General features: G+C 38.8%; 1 protein-coding gene across 2 annotated transcripts in view; it reads right to left on the bottom strand.

Annotated features, from left to right (window-relative positions):
• The window catches only part of TANGO6 (transport and golgi organization 6 homolog), a 178,537-nt gene that overhangs the window by 39,837 nt on the left and 116,832 nt on the right, over positions 1-21,868 (bottom strand). The window contains exon 16 of one of the 2 annotated variants that reach the window (XM_036834024.1): positions 612-763. In XM_036834024.1, the coding sequence (XP_036689919.1) occupies positions 612-763 (152 nt within the window). Of the gene's footprint in view, positions 1-611; positions 764-21,868 lie in introns of those variants that run through there. The other variant, XM_036834025.1, reaches the window with a different exon arrangement.

Here is a 21,868-nt window from a genome sequence, read left to right as displayed (position 1 = left end):
GGCCTCTCTTGTCACTAAATCTTAAACTCTAAAACCAGTTTAAACCTTAAACTCTAAACACTGGAGACGTGTCCAGTGCCAACATCTTGTATGGCTATTATTTTGGCTGCTCATTTATCCTTTACCTACTATGTACCAGGCACGGGGTATAAGGCAGTGAACAAAACATGGAACTTAATTACTCTTTTCTGGTAAGACCCCGTCTCCCTGAATACAAGGCACCTCCAACCGAAGAGGGCCAATTAGATTATGTATTTGCCTGAGAGTTTTCTGTAAACAGAGATGAGACTCACAGATGGCCCAGAAAACTAAGGTAAACTTCTGTTTGCACTTCCTCAAAGCTTCTTCAATTCTGTTATGTTTCCTTGGAATCTTTATAATAAATCCCCTTTTATGGCTTAAAGTAGGTTAAGATGACTTCCTGTCACTTGCAATTAAAAAATTCCTACTAAATCAACTTTCAATATATATATGAGACTAGCGAGGCTGAGGTAGGTTAAATGACTTACCAGATCTAGAAAAAGAACACAGGTCTCCTAACTCCCAGTGCTGAGCTATATCATAGGTTCAAGTAAAAACAAGCTTTAGAGAAAGGAATCAACATGCAGTACCTCATGAACCACAGAGCCCAGCATGAAGTCCAGCCTCTGGCACAGTTCTCCAAGGTTGGATAAGCTGCTGGCCCTGTGAGCACTATCTGGATCTCTTGCTCCCCTCAGGAAGGTGTGGATCAAAGGTTCTCGGTACTTTGAGACCATGTCCCCTGTAGAAAAAGGGAAGAAATCAAAATACTTCCAAACAAACTTTCAATTTCTTAAAGAAGGAATAACATATCACCATGGCACATTGTTTGGTGTTTTATACTTTTCAAAGTACTTGCATAACCATTAAAAATCATGCTCTGGAAGAATAATGTTAGGGAAAATATTCATGATGAATTATTTTGTGAAAAAGCAAGTAGAATCCCAATTATAATCTAAAAACCTACATGTGGAAATAAAATAGTTGAAGACTTTAAAATTTATATATATATAAAAGAGAAAAATGTACATATCATAAGTGCATAGCTTAATAAACTTTCACAAACTCAATACAACTGTCACAGTCACACAAACAGCAAGTATGGTCCTAGGCTAGAGCCTGGTCATTAGCCCAGTACTCTTCCTACACTATCACCCTACCTACTCAAGCAAATTGAGTGAAAGACAATCAAGGCATTTTGGGTCCTTGTCAAAGAGAGATCTATGATTCTTCTCTCATCTAGCAGATCTTTACTGAGAGTCCTACTATATGCTAAGCACGGCTCCTGATGCTTGGGATATACTGGTGAACAAAAGAAGCAAAGAGTCTTGCCCTCTTGGAGTTTCCACTGTAGTGTAAATTACACAGTATGTTAGAAGGTAATAAATGCCATGGGGGGGGGGCAGGAGGAGGAAAGCAGGGTGAAAAAAAAAAAAAAGGAGTAATGAAGATGGTGGCAGACTTCAGTTTTTAAAAAGATGGTCACGGTTGGCTTCACTGAGATGGTTGAGACATTTAATCAAAGGCTAGAAGGTGAGGCTGTCACCCATGTGGACATCTGGGGGAGGAGCACAGCAGGAAGAGGGAACAGCTGGTGTAAAAAAAAAGCTTGTGGGGGAGCATGCCTGTGGAGGAACATCAAGAAAGCCCAAGAGGAGGCTAGAGGGGTGATGGCAGGGGTGGGTGCTGGTGCAGAGCTTGTAAGCCTTTGTAGGCCTCTGTAAGGACTTGGGCTTTTTCTGAGTAAAATGAGAGGCCTTTGGAGGATTCTGAGCAAAAAAGTGCTAAAAGATTACTCTGGCTGCAGTGCTAAGAACATGCAGTAGTGTATGTGTCTGTATGTGTGTCTGGGGTGGAGCAAGGGTACAAATTAGGAAGCTACTGCAGTAAGCTGTTTGAGAGAGGATGGTGACTTGAACAGTAGAGGGGGTGAGAAAAAGATTCTGCATATATTCTGAAGATTACACCAACATGACTTCCAGAGGACTCCAATAATGACTTCCAGGATTTTTGCTTTTGTGCCTGGAAGGATGAAGTTACTATCAACTGAGGTGGGAAAGTCTCCAAGTGAAGCAGGCCTGGAGCAGGAGAATTCAGTTTTAATATGTTGAGGAAGCAGTGGAAGATATATAGAGAGTTCAGAAGAGAAGTCTGGGTTGAAGATATACATTTTGGAATCAATGGAATGTAGATTATATTTAAAACCTTGAAACTAGATGTATAATCAAGGGAGTGAGTTTAGGCAGGGAAGGGAAGAGGACCGAGGACCAAACCTGTACCCTTCCTTCAACATTACATCTGGGAAGGGTCTGGGAAGGGAAGAACCAGCAAAGGAGACTGAAAAGGAATAAACAGTCACGTAGGAGGAGAATTAGCATGGTATCCTAGAAATTAAGGGAAGAAAATGTATCAGAGAGGAAAGAATGGTCTGCATCAAATGCTGCTAATAAGTCAGGTAAAAGAAGACTAAAAATTGACCATTAGATTGAGTAACAATGAGGTCACTGTTGACCTTGACAAGAACAGTTTGGTTTTTTTTTTAAATAAATTTGTTTATTTTTGGCTGCGTTGGGTCTTTGTTGCTGTGCACGGGCTTTCTCCAGTTGCCGCGAGCAGGGGCTACTCTTCATGGCGGTGCGCGGGCTTCTCATTGCGGTGGCTTCTCTTGTTGCAGAGCACGGGCTCTAGGCGCGTGGGCTTCAGTAGTTGTGGCACGTGGGCTCAGTAGCTGTGGCTTGTGGGCTCTACAGCACAGGCTCAGTAGTTGTGGCGCACGGGCTTAGTTGCTCCGTGCCATGTGGGATCTTCCCGGACCAGGGCTCGAACCCGTGTCCCCTGCATTGGCAGGTGGATTCTTAACCACTGAGCCACCAGGGAAGCCCGACAAGAACAGTTTTGATGGATTGGTAGGGGTGAGTGCATGATAGAAGTGGGTTTAAAATATAATGGGAGAAAAAGAATTGGAGACAGATCACTTAAGGAGTTTTCTGCACAGCATATCAAAGAAATGGGGTGATAGCTGGTCAAGGAAGTGGGGCCAAGAAAGGTTTTTGTATTATTTTATTCTTAAACAGAGGAGAAACAGCACGCCAAGGCACTCAGAATTGACTTTTTTTTTTTTTTTTTTTTAATGGAAACAACTTCTTCCTCCACAGATGGGCTGAGAACTAAAGCTGCTTTGACTTGATCTTGGCTCTGAGGCCCTAGTTCCAGAACCCAAGTATAACACTCCACTTCCAGCCTTTCTGTAGCCCTAAGGTAACATGATATCTAAATGGTGACAAAATGGTTTCTGAAGCATATGTTTAAAGTCACCAAAATGATAACTTACATAGAAAAGTCACCAACCTGCCCTATCAGGCCCAGTTAAAATGCCTCAAATGCCACTTCCTTTGTGAAAACCTCCCTTAATATCCTCAGTCAGCCTTAATTAGTCCTCCTTGGAAGTCCCACAGTACTTTGTACTTAAATCACATTTGTTACTAATGCCTTGACTCCTAGATGTTTTCAGCCTATATCTATTTCTCCCATTAGACTATAAATTCCTTGAGGGTAGAACTTTGCTTCATCTCTGTTCTTATTGGTTCTTAGTAATCTTTGCACATACTAGGTACTCAACAAATACCAATGTTGAACTGAATTCACTCATTTATTCAATAAAATGTAATTATGCACCAGTATCATGCTAATGTTCTAGGGATACAAAAATTGATAAAACATAATCTTTACCCTTTAAGCAGCCCAAAGTTTAGGGGGTGGGTATAAACAGACAAGTACCAACAATTACAGTACTGTGCAGTTAAAGCCATCACAGAGTCAAGCAGAGGTTGCTTAGCATAATTTCACTAATCTTAGTCTCTTGGAAGGGGGAGGAGGAGGAAGTTTATTTTTTGTTTTCCCTCAAAGTCAGGAACACAATGTACTTTCCTTACAATACAAGAAAAAGATGAGGACTAATTTCTCTAAAATGCTCCCAGTTCCTAACACAATACATGCAGTCACAAGACTCACCTCCTGCTCAGTTAATATCAACATATATTGCAGAAATTGAATCAGTGATGACTTAGCCATAGCCTATTTTCAGAATAGAAAAGAGGGGACTTTGTGCCTACTAGTATTTGCATTTCTGAGTATCAGTCCTAGTGAAGGCAGTCACATGTATGCACAACAAAATCTGCATAAAGGCTTCTCTGCAGAACTGTAATAGTAAAAAATGAGAAGATATAAATTAAATATTAATTAATGTGGAAGTGGTTAAATAACCATACATATTATGAAATACTATGTGGTCATTAAAAGGAACAAGATAGAATTAAGTGCAACAATATAGAAAGGTTCCCCTGGGACTTCCGTGGCGATCTAGTGGTTAATATTCTGTGCTTCTACTGCAGGGGGCATGGGTTCGATCCCTGGTCGGGGAACTAAGATCCCACCTGCCGTGCAGCCAAAAAGAAGCTATTAAAGAAAATTTAATATTCCTTAAGAAAATATTTCTTAAGGAAATATTTAATTTCCTTAAGACACTGTTAAGTGAAAGAAACTAATAGAACCAGTATTATTCCATTTATGTATGTAAAAATGCACACACATAACTTCTCTCAATATTAACAAACCACACTTACAGATTTAAATATGTATATTAAATATACAAATGCATAGATAAAAGAGAAAAAGGATTTACTAAGATAGAAAAGTTAAATAACTTGTCCAAAGAGTAAATACAACCAAGATCAAACTTAGGTAGTCTGACACTTAACTCCTATGATACAATGCATTTAAGATATTTCCAACTAAGAGGAAAACATATCTTTCTACTTTTGTTATAGTACTTTCCCTTTCTGGAGCTAGAAAGGGGCTTGCTCGTTCTGCAGTGTGAGCTGTGCATCCAGAGTTAAGAGCTCTGTGTTCTAATTCGGGCCCTGCTGCCAACTAGCAGTGTCACTCAGGGCAATTCCCTTCACCTCCCCGGACCAACTGGAGATAAGTCAATTAGACGAGATGGTCTCTCAGGCCCCTTCCAGTTGGAAGTCTATGAGGTGATGAGTCACCTTTGGCTTAGCCAACAGGGGAATGAGATTCAGGAGACTTAGAAAGGAAGAAAAGGCACATATTCATGAGCACTGGAGTGGGAGGCTGCTGTGGTTAAAGGAATGAAGGTCCTTGATGGGAAGGAAGTCACTGAGAAATGAAGGAAGTCTGGAAATCCATAAGGAGGGGAAATTGAGGGTTGAAAAGGTAAGAGCAGATGACAAACTAGTTAATATTTACTAATGTAGGGATTTAAAGTTAAAAATAAGTGGTAAACTAACACAACATTGAAATTAACTATATTTCAATTAAAAATGGATTAAAAAAATAAGTGGTAAAGAAAAGATACTATGTGCCAGGTACTGTGCTAGGCACTATGGACCATAAACAAGAAAGACAGAGTCCCTCCCCTCATGGCATTCAAAGCCTACTGGGGAAGAGGAAAAAAACTGACCAAGCAATAACAATGGAGTGAGTTGTGCCCAAAATGGTGACAGAGAAAGATACTTTTATGAGTAATGTTTTGATCTGGTACCAATTTCCATTAACAACAGCTCCAGTATTCTTTTTCATCCAGACTCAAAAGCCTGGTGTTCTTTTTTGACTTCTCCCAGTTACCCTTCAGTCAATCAGTCAGTTCATTTATTATTCTTCAATCCTCATTTACTTCCCTATGGGATTTGAGGCAACTTACAATAAAAAATATTGAAACTGAATTGAATATTTTTTAAAAGTTCTATAGTAATTGAAGAAGTACACATATCCCAAGCTAAGAATGGTTATTGCAAATGAACCCCAAATTTAGTTTAGCAATTCTGGTAGCTGAGGCAAAAAAGGAAACAGAAAACATAGTTCCCATTACTCAATAAAAGAAAGAACATAGATTCGTTACGAGACAAAAATTTTAGGAAGAATACCAAGAGGTATCTCACTCATTCATTCAGCAAATCTTAACTGAGTGCCTACGATATTCCAAGTACGTTCTCAGTACTGGAGATAATATAGCATGAACAAGAAAGCAAAGTTCCCATCTTTATGAAGCCTACTTCTAGTGGAGGAGAAAGACAATAAATAGTAAATAAACTTTCCAACAGCAATAAGAGCTATGAAGAAAAATAAGGAGGGGGGAGCAGTTAAGAGTCAGGGGTGAGAGCTCAGGGAAAAGCTGTCAGAGGAGAAGAGCTGAAGGAACAAGTCATGTGAAGACCTGGGGGAAAAGGGAAGAGCAGAATGGACAACAGAACTTTTATATTCAATGTAGGAATCATATGGCTGTTTCTTACACTGACCTACCATAAAAGTCAAGGGCATACCATTACATTAACAAAACCAAATTTTAACATTCCATTTGTATAAATTCCTGCCCTGCCAGAGCTTCATTACAACTTTCCAAATGAGCATCCATTTAACTGCATGCTCCACCAACCCCACTCCCAAGCGTACCTAAGAGGAGCCAGTGGAGACTTGGATCTCAAGAGCCCTGTACTGTACCCAGTCAGCTGGCTCTGGGCCCACTTGCTACCTTGTTTTCCAGGTATTGGACTGGACGAGCTGGGACACTCCCTGCATCCACTCTGCATGCATTTCTCAAAGTGCCCTGCTGTCACGTTCTCCGCAACCTGACCTCCCTTAGACCTCACATACACAGTCAAGATTTGCCACACCCTTGCTCAAACCTGGTCTTCTTTGGGGATTTACAGCTCTGCCCCCATTTCCTGGAGGCTCTGCTAGCCTCTGACTGTCCTCCTTCTCCCTAGCTCTTGTCATGCTATGTGGCTGGTTTCTTAAGACTGTACTGGATCCTAGTCTCCAGGTTGGGGGTCAGCAGTGACCAGGTTTCTATGCAGAACAAAATGAATGCATATGATCAGAGAATACAGCTTCAAGGGCTGCAATAACAGAATTTAAAGATCCTACAAAAAGGGTTCTTAATTTGAGCTTTAGGGATCCCTACATGTCAAACTTTGTTGTGTACATCTCACTGGCATTTTCCCATTCTTCCTTATAAACAGCACTCTAATTTTGTTCAAATATCCACCCTCCCCCCTGCCCAACCATCACTTATGTGATTCAGGCTAAGGTCTTTGTTGCTTTAAATGAATCACGGTGGACATATCCCCTTGCCTTAATTGCTCTGGGCATGTGACCCAGTCTGAACAATGAGACGTAAGGAAAATCTGTTGGAAGACCCTAAGAAAATATTTTGCCTCTGGTTATGATAAGAATATGACACCTCAAAAAAAAAAAGAATATGACACCTCAGAGCTGCTACAGCCAAATGAAACTATGAGGAACCAGGGGATGAGACCAATAAAGCTGAGGCTGGCAGAGTAGAAAGATGAAAAGATTTTGGATCTTGAATGATGTCATGGAGGCAAAGAATTAACCAGTGCAGAACTTTCTGTCATATGCAATGATTCATTCCTTATTGTTTAAGCCAACTGAGTTGGTTATTTCTGTTACCTGCAGCCAAAAGCATTCTGATATGACATATGAAAATTTAACGCTATAGAGTACTTCTATGTCAGTTCTATGTTTATCAATACAAAGCCAGAGAGACTTCCCTGGTGGCACAATGGTTAAGATTCTGCGCTCTCACTGTAGGGGGCCTGGGTTCGATCCCTGCTCAGGGAACTAGATCCCATATGCATGCCACAACTAAGAGTTCGCATGCCACAACTAAGGAGCCCATGTGCTGCAACTAAGGAGCTGGTGAGCCACAACTAAGGAGCCCGCCTGCCTCAACTAAGACCCAGCGTAACCAAATAAATAAATAAATATAGTAATTTAAAAATAATACAAAGCCAGAAAAGTTAGATTTGCCAAAACAAACTTAAAGTAGTATATGTTTTTAAAAGGATTCAAAAGTCAATTTTATAACATATAAAAGAAAAAATTAAACCCAATAATTTTCTTTCTTCTAATTACAATTTTAATTGGGACAATAGCCTAGTATACGGCATGACTCAAAATATCAGTGTGTGTAATATATATATATATATATATGCCAAAGAGCAGAGTCATCTTTATACATTTGCCAACCTATTAAATAAAGAAAGGTGAGTAACTATTTACAGTAGGAGCTCATGTGAAGGGGTTATATGCTGAGTATATTTCGCAACTACTGACTAACTAGTTCATTATAAACTAAAACCTCAGGCTCTGGGACACCCACTGCTATTCCTTAGTTTCTGATTAAGCAACAAAACCTCAATTATATCAACCAAGAGGGGTTTTGGTTAATATATATATTTTTGGCTTTTGCCTTTTTGTGTTTTTCTTTATCCAGATGAGAAGTTTGTATTGCTTCAGTTGAAACTTATCTGAAACACAAGGTTCCAAGATTCTAATTCACCTTTTGTCAGAAAAGGTGGCATACACTTGCCCCCTGACAAGGGCAAATATTCATTACCATCCTGTTGTCTCCTTAAAAGTATACATATTATATAGCTTCTACAAAAAATAGTATTGATTTCTGAACTCCCTCACCCCCATTTTCAGAAAGTATTCACAGTAGACTACAATATTTAGACTAAGAGATACCCATGGAACTGAAGTTGGAGAGACCACCATCTTTTCCTCAGGCGTTCAGAAACAGCTTCAGGGAAATGAAGACAGTTAACCCAAGACTACTTTTAGAAACTTACTCAAGTTGATTCTAGTCAGTGGGGCTTATCCTAGTTCAGCTCTAATGGCTTTTCCTTTGTGCAATGACAATGACAACACCTGGCTATTTGCATCTCCATATTCTTCTCAGGAAGTCAGCAATAATCAACCTTATTGAGAAGCAAACAGCTGTGTGTTCAAGGAAACAAATGAAGGATCTAGATTTGTTTGAACAAACTTGACAAAAAAACGAGTTGCTTTGGAAGGTGAAAAATCAAGTGCATAGTGAAAAGAGAGCTGGAAAAATTTTAACCTGCCTGTGACTTGTTTGTATCAATTATCGTATATATGAAAAGATTCCTTCAACAAATTAGGACTTGGAAGATTTTTTTTTAGTCAAGCTTTGCAATGGTACTTTGAAGTCTACATTGATAGATTCATTTATGCCTATCAGATCCCACCTTCCCTCATAAAGGATCCGAGATGACCTGAAACAAGAGACACTTACATAGTGAAAGAGCACTATCAAATCTGAGCTGACACAATAAACTACTGGAGTCAGGGGACCTGCTGATTTCAAGGGCTTGACTACTCTTCTAGTTCAGTGAAACAGGTCATAAAAGTGTAATCGAGAAAAATCAAGTGAGAAAGAAAATTCCACTGTTGGCCAAATCTTTACACCATCCTTTCAAAACTCCGCAATTAATGTCTGCAGAGCCCTCTATTCCTTCTTTCCTTCTTCTCTTCCCTTCTTTCTCTCTTTCTACCCCCCCCTCCTTTTTTTTGAGACATAGAAGGGAACACTGATAAAAAATCATTCTTAACTACTCTCTTCTATCTACCAACAGGAAATAACTAAGAAATATCCTATCCTGCTGGTTAAGGTGCTGCTGGGTAAAGGCAATTATATTTTCCAAAGACTGAATGATCACTTACAGCCAGTACTCCTCTGTAATCAGAAGTTTACATACATTCTGAGTAATGTTTTAGACCAATGTTTCTTAAACACAAACATGGGCACTGAAATTGCGCAGTGCAACTTGATTATAATGTGGATCCAGGTGATTCAGAATTATCATTAAAATGAAAACACAACATTTAAAAAATTCTTTTATAGAATTCACAGACCCCTAAATTATATCAGAATTTAATCTCCAGACTCCAGCTCTTCCATCTAGCTAATTCAATAAAAACATTAAAACATTTAACGTGCACTACAATGTGCAAGGGACTCTAACGGGCACTAGAGATTTAGAGGTAAAGGAAATTTTGCATATATATGTCCAGCTGATCCAGTACAGCTGATAATTTGAAAAGACTGATAATGCTTTTTTGAGCAAGGGAATGGCTTAACTAGAGATATATTCTTGAGTTTGGTGAATCTGAATTTATATGTGTGTTCAGAAAGGACAAAAGTCTTTGTTCTATGATGTAGAATGAGGTTTGCATCGTAATAATTAATCTCCAGCTGGATCACTTCTACTGCAGTGCCTTCAGCACACTCTTACACTCTGTTAACTGGTTGCAAAGTCACAGTCAGCCAAAGGATATGATAATCTTTTAGAGATCAACTTTTTTTCCCAAATGAATAATGATTCAAATAGTACGGTGTTTTCTCTACACAATTAGGGTAGTAAATAAAATGTTAAGCCGCATGGAATGATTGAAAATTTCTACATTCTTTAGCAAGAGAAAATCTTTTTCTATGATAGTCACAGAGGAATCAGGTCATTGATAGCACAGTCATTGTAGGGTGTGGCCTCACCAGCTCAGAAGTGCTGATGCCTACTTCACTCTCAATGCAGGCATGAAAGTAATTTACTCCACTTGAAGCAACTGATGCCTCCTAACCTGCTTTTTAGCTCTTGCTACCAGGTGTCAAAAGTAGGTATTGAGACTAGCAATACTCTGAACATGAAATTAAGAAAACAATTCAATTTATAACTGAATCAATCAAAAAGAATAAATGCTTAAGAATAAATTTAACAAAAGAAGTGGAACACTTGTACTCTGAAAACTACAAAACATTGTTAAAACAATGTTTAACAATGTTAAAACATTGTTAAAACATTGTTAAAAGAAATTAAAGAAGAACTAAATAAATGGAAAGACATCCCACATTCATGGATTGGCAATGCTGCCAAAATTGATCTATAGATTCAACGTAATCTATATCAAGACCCCAGCTGCCTTTTTTTTCCCCCCCCAGAAGTTGGCAAGCTCATTCTAAAATTCACATGGGAATGTAAGGGATACAGAATAACCAAACAATCTTGAAAAAGAAGAACAAAGCTGGAGGACTCCCATTTCCTAATTTAAAAACTTACTATAAAGCTACAAAAATCGAGACAATATGGTACTAGCTTAAAGACACACTTGCAGATCAATGGAATAAACTGAGAGTCTAGAAATAAACTCTCATTTTTATGGTCAATTGATTTTCAACAAGAATGTCAAGATAATTCAATCAGGAAGAGAATAGTTTTTCAACAAATGGTGCTAGGACAACTGGACATCCACATGTAAAAGAGCTGAACCCCTTCCTTACACCATATACAAAAGTAACTTCAAATGATCATAGATCTAAGTGTAAGAGCTAAAATTATAAAACTCTTAGAAGAAAACACAGGAGTAAATCTTTGTGACTTAGGTTAGGCAAAGGCATTTCAGGGACTTCCCTGGTGGTCCAGTGGTTGACAATCTGCCTTCCAATGCAGGGGATGTGGGCTCGATCCCTGGTCGGGGAACTAAGATTCCACATACCGCAGGGCAACTAAGCCTGCGCACCACAACTACTGAGACCCCATGCCTCAACTAGAGAGCCCGCATGCCGCAAACTACAGAGCCCACACACTCTGGAGCCCGTGCGCCACAATTACAGAGCCCACGCACTCTGGAGCCCATGCACCACAACTAGAGAGAAGCTCGCATGCTGCAACAAAAGATCCTGCATGCCGCAACGAAGATCCCACATGCTGCAACGAGACCCAACACAGCCAAAAAAAACAAAAAGGCATTTCACATACAACACCAAAAGCACAAGTGGGAAAAGAAAAAATAGGTATGTTGGACTTCACCAATATTAAAAACTTTTGTGTGTCAAATGTCACCACCAAGAAAGTAAAAAGACAACCTATAGAATGATGGGAGAATACATTTGCAAATCATGTATTTGATAAAGGGCTTATCTTCAGAATCTATAAAGAACTCTTACAACACAATAAAAAAAGACAAATAGGTCAAATTCAAAACGGGCAAAGGATCTGAACCGTATATTTTCCAAAGAAAATATACAAATGGCACATATGAAGATGCTCAATACCATTAATCATTATGGAAATGCAAACCAAAACCACAAGATACCACTTCATACCCATTAGGATGGCTATAATCAAAAAGACAAGAACAAGTGCTGGTGAGGAGAAGAAACTGAAACACGAATACACTGCTGGCTGAAATGTAAAATGGTGCAGCCACTTTGGAAAAGTTTGGCAGTTCCTCAAAAAGTCAGAGTTACCGTATGACCCAGCAATTCCACTCCTTCGTATATACTCAAGAGAATTTAAAACACATTCCCACATAAAAACTTGCACATGAAATGTTCAAAGCAGCATTATTCATAATAGTCAAAAAGTGAAAAGAACTCAAATGTCCACCAACTGATGGATGGATTTTAAAATGTGTTATATCCATACAATGGAATATTACCTGGCAATAAAAAGGAATAAGGTACATGCTGCAACATAGATGAACTTTGAAAACATGTAAGTTAAAGAAGCCAGTCAAAAAAAAAAGTATGATTTCATTTATAGGAAATATCCACAATAAGAAAATCCTTAGAGACAGAAAGATTAGTGATTGCCAGACTGGTAATGGGTACAGGGCAAAAATGTTTCAAAATTGATTGTGGTGATGGTTGTACAACCTTGTGAACATACAAAAAATTTTTGAATTGCACACTGTAAATTGGTAAATTGTATAGTATATGAAGTATACCTCAATAAAGCTATTTTTTTTAAAAGTAAGTTTTGGGCCGGGAGGGGTTAAAGGAGGGCTACATAATCTAGTTCACGTTGAAGCTGGAAAAATAAATAACATATAAAAATCTTCACATATTAGAAGAGAAGAGGTATATGTGTGTAAGCAGAATCTGATATGAAACACACCTCTGCCTTCCAATAGCTCAGAGACCAAAGGCTTGGGGGCAGATCTCACAGACAATTCACAATGGTTGCTCCCTTCAAACATGAAGTAGGAGATCCGGATTCTTTCATGATATGCCCACTACAGGAACCGGGTCCTGCCCTTGACCACCAGTCAAGCAGAACCCAGAGCTTTCCCACTGCTTTGTGAATGGCATTGCTTCTGCCAGCTCTTTGCTTCCTTATTTGTCAGTAAAAGATGGTGCCAACACAATTTCAGTCTTTACTACTTCAGAGCTGGCAGTTTAATGGGTAACATTTTTTAAACCTTCTAAATTAATTTTCATTGCATCAGCTTTAAAAAATATTAGTATAATATAAAAGTCTCTTAAAAGAGGCAAGAAAAATATTGAAGATATAGACTCAAAGGTTCTTACATACAGTTACAGCCATTTGGCCCAATATTCCATCTCTGGGTATGCCAAACCACATCTGACAAACATTAACCCAGGGATAGTTAAGACCTCCTACTAGTATTTTAAAACTTTTGTGCTCCAGCCTTTTTATTATGTCCATCCCAATCTCTTCTGCTCTTTATTTCATTTCCTCTTAAGGACCAGACTCAAGTGGAGATGGAGACCTGGAGTCTTTGTCTGCCTATCTATGAATCTTAATCTTATCTTTCCAGGCTCCTGGATCTCATTTACATTGAATTGCCTCTGTAATCTATCCAGTTCAAGTAGGCTCTTCCTTTTCCAAGACAGTACGTTTTGTACTTTCAGATTTGATATTAGATATTTTGGGGAGAAAAAAGAGAGTAAAGGTATAAAAAGGTCAAATGTCACAATACACACTTCACTCACTAAAGCCGTTACTGAAAAAAGGAATCCAGAGAAACTATTTTTCCTCCCATTTATTTGGGAACTAAAGTAAATAGATCCCTGGGGATGAGTAACATGGTGGAGAGCCACATGCCCTCACAGAAATATTCCTGCTGACCTGGTCAATAAGGAAACAGGAGACAAAATATAGATCTGACTCTCTGCATGGACCCTTTTATGTCCTCAATAATATCTAGTAATTTTTCCTGCATTTTAGGGCCTGGAACTCTATTTCACTACTGAAAGGAATACAGTAGAAGAATTACTTGTTTTTTGTAACATTTCATGAATACAACTTATTGCCGCGACTGGACCAGAGTCAACAGAGACAATAATTTCTGTCAAGGTCAGAAGGAAATTAGATTGACGTGGCAGGTCCTGACAGGCAGGATTTCCTTTCCAAAAGCCATTTAGAGAATTAAATAATTTAAATGCAATTAATTTTTTATGAAATTCATCATTTAAAAAATTCATAGGTAAATTCTGATCTATTAACAATTACTTTTCAGCCTTGAATTTCCCCTGCAGCTCTGGGAAAATCACCTCTTTTCTGATTTTAGTTTCCCTTCTCCACATAGCCCTTTATGGACAGGGGAGAGATTTTAGTTAAGATAGAATATGCAGCTACAGTACAGTGGAATAAAAAAATGTTGTGTCCATTTGTAAGCCTCTTTATCTGCAAAGCACTTGTACTCCTATTACCACATAAGAATTTGAGTTTGGTGGAAAAAAATATTTTTAACTCTGTATTACAAATAAGGAAAGAGAAATTTTTAACAGGCTGATCCCAGGTCACACAGCTACTGAAAGACAGATACATTCTCTTGTCTCCCAAGCAGAGGGCTCTTCCTACTGCCATCAGGACATTTACTTGGCGCTCCATGAAGATCAGCAGGAACTTCTGTTCTAAAACAGTGCACATCAATGTGGCCAGCTGATTCTCCTACACCTCTGACATTTCACAGTCCTTACAATTTTCATTCTTTCTCTGTTTAACCTCATAAGATATGAATGGAAGAGAAGTCAGGGATTTATATCTTACAAGAGGGCATAAGCAACAGGGCATAATGGGAATAAGTTCCTCTGGTCCATGAACAAACACCAAAATTGTCACTTAATTGTCCTTTTGAAGGGCTGGAATCCTATTAATTCTATCCTGAAGAGGAGAACAAAAAAAATTCCCCTCTTCTTTACCATCTTCAAAGTGGTAACACTTCTGATTTCCTAACAGGAGGAGGTGACTGATAAATAGCCTTGTGAAAGCTGCTAAAGCCATATACTTGATGTACATTAGGGCATTAGAGGACTGAAGCCAAAGCCACCTTCTGGTCTTGATGGGGCTTGCCAGGGAGGCAGGTCGCAGTAGTCACTGGGCAAGAATGCTGAGTAGTCCCTGGATAGAGTCCCCCCTGCTGGTGTCTACATGTCAGGACCCACTTTTCTCCCTCAGGCTAATTGTTGATCTGCTGCTTTTGGTGTTCCATTCATACTGTTATCCTTTTTAAGGTAATGTAACCAAGAGGTGACTCTGAGCTAGAAGTAGGTTAGCAAAGATTTCAGGGCCTCTTAGCCCTCCCTTTTCTGGTTCTAATTTCATTGTATCTCATCACACAGACCACATAGGCATGGATGATTTGGATGCAAGTTTCAGGTAGACAAACTTTGACAGGCTTAGATGTAACCAAGGGAAGATCTCTGGACAAGTTATTAAAGGAAAACAAACTTGTTAGTAGGACTATTGTTGGTGCAAGTGAATTACCAGGTATGCTTTAAAGAGACACACAGACCTTCTTGCCTCCAAATATTTCTTCTATTAGCAATCTGTATTGCTTCAGAGTCTATTTAATCATTAGAACTTTATTTCTTTAGACTAAATAGCCTCCTTACTCAAAATGCAAAACCACCCCAAGAAGGGCAGCATAATAGGAGGCTGTCATCCACACCTTAGTAAATATTAATATACCTGCTACCTCCTTTTTACAAGCTGGGAAGGAACAAGAAAGATATGAAATAATTTCTGAAACTTGAGTTTCTAGTCGAAGAAAGTTTTAAGTGGGAGGGGAGAAGAAAAAAAAGGTAAGCGAGGGGCACTGAAAAGAGAGGGAGAAGACCCTACTTTACACTTTGACTTGCAAAAGGATGTTTTCTTTCCAAGTCTTCAAATAAGAGCGATATGCAAATAAGAACCACAGATAAATATTTTTTGGACAAAGTAAAACAATGTACAGGAAATGCTTTGTACCACTGGATTTTCAGCAACTCAATGAACTAAAGTAAGGTAGAAACGAAGACAGTTTGAAACAGAGGATGCCAAGACTTCTATAGTTATGTATTAACTAGCTTACTCATTCCATCTCAACAGCTCATTGAACGCCAAGATTGGTTTAAAGGGCATATAAACTTTCAGTTTATACAAAGTTACCCTATAAGGAAAATCTACAACAAATGACTCTACCTTAGTGTGTTACTGACAAGAAAAAGAGATTAGTTCTCCTGAAAAGTGTGCTTGAGACAGTAACAGACTTCAGAAACATGGTGGAATTTTCTTGAAGGGTGGAATTAACAAAGTAAAGCCCAGAAATGTGATCATAAGAAAGGAAAAGTTCCAGGTTTATGGCAAGCTATTTTAAAAGATGAAAGAAGATAAAAACTAGATATTTTAAATGAAGGAGACTCTCTTTACAATTCTGTAATGATGAAAGTAGTAAAACCATTCCAGTGACTTAATTAATTTAATTTGCTACATAAATGTTCAAACTCGTTAAAGCAGGCCCAAGAGTTAGTTAGCCTCATAATATTGACAAACATAAATCAGGAAGCCTGTGGCCTCAGAATATAACTTTATGTTTAAATTATTAACAGAAGATCCTTCAACTGCTATGAAATCAGTCTTTACCACATCAGGTCCAGCAAAAAGAAAATAAAGTTACAACTTCTTTTAATGGGAACATTATATTCTAATTAGTTGGTTTACTCTCTTGCAAGCCCATAAGTCAAAGTGAATGCAAGAATCTATATCAAATCCAAGAATCTATTTTAAAACTTGTAAATAAAAGAGAAAATCAGATGTTTCACTGTCCTGTGTCCTTTCAGGGACACAATAAAGGATACAAATTAATGCTTTAATTTACTCTAAATTGGAATTAGGGGTGTGAGATGAGAAGACAAAAGTATGAAGACACTGAAAATAAAAATAACAGCAGAATTAAACACTGAAACATTCAAGTATACAGTTGTCCTTCAATATCTGTGGGGGATTGGTTCCAGGACTCCCCAAGGATATAAAAATCCAGGGATGCTCAAGTTTCTTAGCTGGCCCTCTGTATCTGCAGGTTTGCAGATAAGCAGGGCCAACTGTAATTGTGTCATCTTTAAAGAATGGACTCTGCCAATGGCATCTTCTATCTCCTGAGCTAATAACTGCAGCTGGTGATTTCAGAGAAGAAATGCAATATCTACTCAAATCTATTTAAAGAGGTTTAATTATAAAGGGTAAAAGTTTAAAGTAGGATACAAAGCTTGATTTGAGGGGAAGAAAAACTTAAGAATGATTTGGAAAGATTAGTTACTTCCAAAGAAACTTTGTTGAAAAAGCAAGCAATGAAGGGCTGCCAAAGAAATACATATACATGTACTTGAATAATGGTTACCTTAGAATAGGGCCAGCAGACTTTTTCTGTAAAAAGCCAGACAGTAAAATACTTTTGGCTTCGAGGGCCAATTTCTGTTTGTCATTGTAACTACTCAATTTTGCCACTGTAGTGCAAAAATAGCCATAAACAATACATAAATAAGCATGACTGTTTCAATAAAACTTTATATGGACACTAAAATTTGCATTTCACATCACAAAAAATTCTTCTTCTTTTGCTTCCCCCTTCCCCCAACCATTTAAAAATGTGAAAACCATTCATAGGCTCATGGGCTATACAAAAACAGGCAGCAGGTCGGATTTGGCCCAAGGGCAGTGGTTTGTCAACCCCTATTCCCTAACATAAAAGCCCCATGGAATGTAAATTGGTGCAGCCACTGCGGAGAACAGTATGGAGGTTCCTTAAAAAACTAAAAATAGAGCTACCATATGATCCTGCAATCCCACTCCTGGGCATATATCCAGAGAAAACCATAACTCAAAAAGAAAAACGCAGGACTTCCCTGGTGGCACAGTGGTTAAGACTCCGCACTCCCAACGCAGGGGGCCCAGGTTCGATCCCTGGTCAGAGAACTAGATCCCACATGCATGCTGCAACTAAGAGTTTGCATGCCACAACTAAGAAGCCCACGTGCCGCAACTAAGGAGCCAGCGAGCTGCAACGAAGGAGCCCGCCTGCCTCAACTAAGACCCAGTGCAACCAAATAAATAAATATTAAAAAAAAAAAGATACATGCACCCCGATGTTCACAGCAGCACTATTTACAATAGCCAAGACATGGAAACAACCTAAATGTCCATTAACAGAGGAATGGATAAAGAAGATGTGGTATGTATGTGTGTGTGTGTGTGTATATATACATATATAAACAATGGAATATTACTCAGTCATAAAAAAGAATGAAATAATGCCATTTGCAGCAACATGGATGGACCTAGAGATTATCATACTAAGTGAAGTCAGAAAGAGAAAGGCAAATACCATATGATATCAATTATATGTGGAATCTAAAAAATGGTACAAATGAACTTATCTACAAAATAGAAATAGACTCACAGACATAGAAAACAGACTTGTGGTTATCAAAGGGGATAGTTGGGGGTGGGGGAGAGATAAATTAGGAGTTTTGGGATTAACATCTACACACTACTATATATATAAACTAGGTAGACCAACAAGGACCTACTGTATAGCACAGGGAACTATACTCAATATCTTGTACTAACCTATAAAGGAAAAGAATCTGAAAAAGAATGCATATATATATATTTTATATATTATATATATATATAAAACTGAATCACTTTGCTGTACACTTGAAACTAACACAACATTGTAAATTAACTATTAAAAAAAAAAGAAGCCCCACAATTTTTTTGTTACAGAAATTAATTTCCTGTTGCTACTGTAGTCACCAAGGTATATTTTACCTCTAAGAATTCATGCCAATGTCAGACAGCTGATTTTCTAATATCACAGTATAATTTGGCTTTTACAGTCTTCATATTAATTAAAACAAAATTTTGGATTAAAGCAAACAACTGTTTTTTACAGTTGTGATTAGGGGCATGATCTTTGCAATCAGAGAAATCAGGCTTTGAGTCCCTGATCGAGCACCAACTAGCAGTGTGATCCTGGGGAAGTCACTAACTACTCTGAACCTGTTACCTTTTCTATAAAATGGTAATAATAACAAAAGGAATCACCTTGCAGGGCCATTTCAAGGATTATGTGAGAGCATGCACATAAAGTGATCAACAGAGAGCCTGGAATAAAGTGCGTACTCAACTGTGATTGTATTCTGGAATAGGACAGGATGATCACACATTTACTTGTCTGAAGAGCTATTTACTCCAGGTTGGCTTTTGCCTTGGGAGAATGGAGGAATACATGGTACTCACTCAAAAATGACAAAAGAAAATAATAGCAACAACATTTATTCACCCCTTACCACGAAATATGCTGGTTCTGAACACTTTACATATATTATCTTAAATTTCATAACCACCCTATCAGGAAGCTACCATAATTATCCCCATTTTACAAATAAGGAACAGAGAGGCTATGTAACTTGTTCATAGCTATTAAATGTTAGAGTCAAGATCAAAACTTAGGAAGTTATGACTCCGGGGGTCACAGTGCATACCTCTGACAGAGAAAGGTAAAATGTGTCCCAAGGTTAAATCTATACATCAATTTCCTATTTACCTGCCTAATGGCTGCCACTGTAGGTGGTCCTACCTCTCTACTTTAGTCTCTGGCAACCCCAGTACAGGAATTAATACAGTCGTAAATACATCTCTATAATGACACTCAAATATTTATATTTATAATGACACAATATTTCATTTTATGTATATTATTTCATTTGAGCCTCTCAACATTACTATGAGAATAACTGGGTGGATTACACTTGGTGGAACTGCCAGTTGGATTATATAACTCCATCTCCACTAAATGTTAAAAGAGGTGACAGTCTCTCATTTTTTCTTCTGAATTGTCTATAATGTCTACTTTTTCTCACCATTCTCACAGACATCCCTCTGATCAAAGTCTTCATCTCTTATGCCTAGGAATGCCAAAACAGCCTCCTAGCTATCTCTCTCTGGCTCCAGCCTCTCCTTTCTTCACTCACGTTTCATGCCCCTGCCAACCATACCTATACATCTGTCATCATGTGGCTTCCTTCTTAAGAATCCACAGTGATCCCCAAATGCCCGTCACATCAAGTCCTAACTCCTCTGCCCAGTCTTCAAGGCTCTCTGCGGTCTGTCCACCCTCCCTATCTAGCCTTACTACCCAAGGCACCCAACACAACTTGCTATAGGGAGACAGGTCAAGTCCTCCATTCGCAACACAGGCATCCCACTTTTGTTCTCATGCTTTCTTTCCTATCTGGGGGCATCATTTGCCTTCTTCACACGTAAATCCTTATTCAATATCCATCATCATCTCGTTCCCAGATTGCCCAACAACATCTTATGAGTCTACCTGCTTCTAGTCTTGTCCCACTCTCATCCTTCACATAGCAGCCAAAATGATTTTGCTAAAATGTAATTATGATTAATTCTTCCCTCCTTAAAATCTCCCAGTGACTTCCATTTAAAGTCAACATAGGGCTTCCCTGGTGGCGCAGTGGTTAAGAACCCGCTTGCCAATGCAGGGGACACAGGTTCAAGCCCTGGCCCTGGAGGACTCCACATGCCACAGAGCAACTAAGCCCATGCGCCACAACTACTGAGCCTGAGCTCTAGGGCCCGCGAGCCACAACTACTGAGCCTGCGTGCCACAACTACTGAAGCCCACGTGCCTAGAGCCCATGCTCTGCAACAAGAGAAGCCACCGCAATGAGAAGCCCGAGCACCACAACAAAGAGTAGCCCTCACTCGCCACAACTAGAGAAAACCTGTGCGCAGCAACGAAGACCCAACACAGCCAAAAATAAATAAATAAATAAATAAATAAATAAATTTAAAAATTTAAAAAAAAATTAAGTCAGCATAAATTGAAATCCCTTAACAGAGCACATATGGCTCTTATGATCTTGGCTTCTTGAGCTAAGCCAGGCCATAGAAACCTGGCCGGAATTTGAAAAACGATGAGAATGATGACGTCTTCTCTTGTAACTTTATTTACTCCCACAGCAGTAAACAAGCAGGACACAGATTATGAAGAAGATAAGGATTCAGGTGGGTGAATACAGTCTCTCCCATTGTCTCTCCTGGACCTCAGGGAAATGTGCTGAAAATTCAGTATGTGAAGACTAGACTCAAAGCAGCTTGTAGCTAAGGCTGAAAGACCTGAAGTGAGATTTGAGCTACGGTCCACTGCAGGTAAACAAAGTTTGAAGTTTGAGTCTAATTTAATTGCCTGTTAAAACAAAAATTTAACAGTTTGGAGTACCATAACAGAATCTATAATAGCCTTCCCAACATAATTTAATAATGTCCAGGACATAATCCAAAATTACTTGTAAAACAAAAATATGACCCCTTCTCAAGGAGAAAGATACTCAAAAGAGGCCAAGACTGAATAATACAGACATTTCAATTATCAGAGATGGATTTTTTTTTAATTAACTAATTTATTTATTTATGGCTGCGTTGGGTCTTCGTTTCTGTGCGAGGGCTTTCTCCAGTTGTGGCAAGCGGGGCCACTCTTCATCGCGGTGCGCGGTCTCTCACTATCGTGGCCTCTCTTGTTGCGGAGCACAGGCTCCAGACACGCAGGCTCGTAAAATGTGGCTCACGGGCCCAGTTGCTTCCGCGGCATGTGGGGATCTTCCAGACCAGGGCTCGAACCCGTGTCCCCTGCATTGGCAGGCAGATTCTCAACCACTGCGCCAACCAGGGAAGCCCCAGAGATGGATTTTAAAGCATCTATTATAACTATGTTCAATGAGGTAAAGGAAAATGTAATGAATGAAAAGATAGGAAAATATTTGAAGTTTAAACAAAAAACACCACATTTCTAAGTAATCCATGGTAGAAAAAGAAATCACAAGCAAAGTTAGAAATATTTTGAAATGAAAACACAT

Source organism: Balaenoptera musculus, chromosome 19 (assembly GCF_009873245.2).
Source record: "Balaenoptera musculus isolate JJ_BM4_2016_0621 chromosome 19, mBalMus1.pri.v3, whole genome shotgun sequence".
Classification (NCBI taxonomy): Eukaryota; Metazoa; Chordata; class Mammalia; order Artiodactyla; family Balaenopteridae; genus Balaenoptera; species Balaenoptera musculus.
The sequence above is the reverse complement of the archived record's forward strand: the minus strand, read 5'-3'. Positions and strand labels throughout refer to the sequence as shown.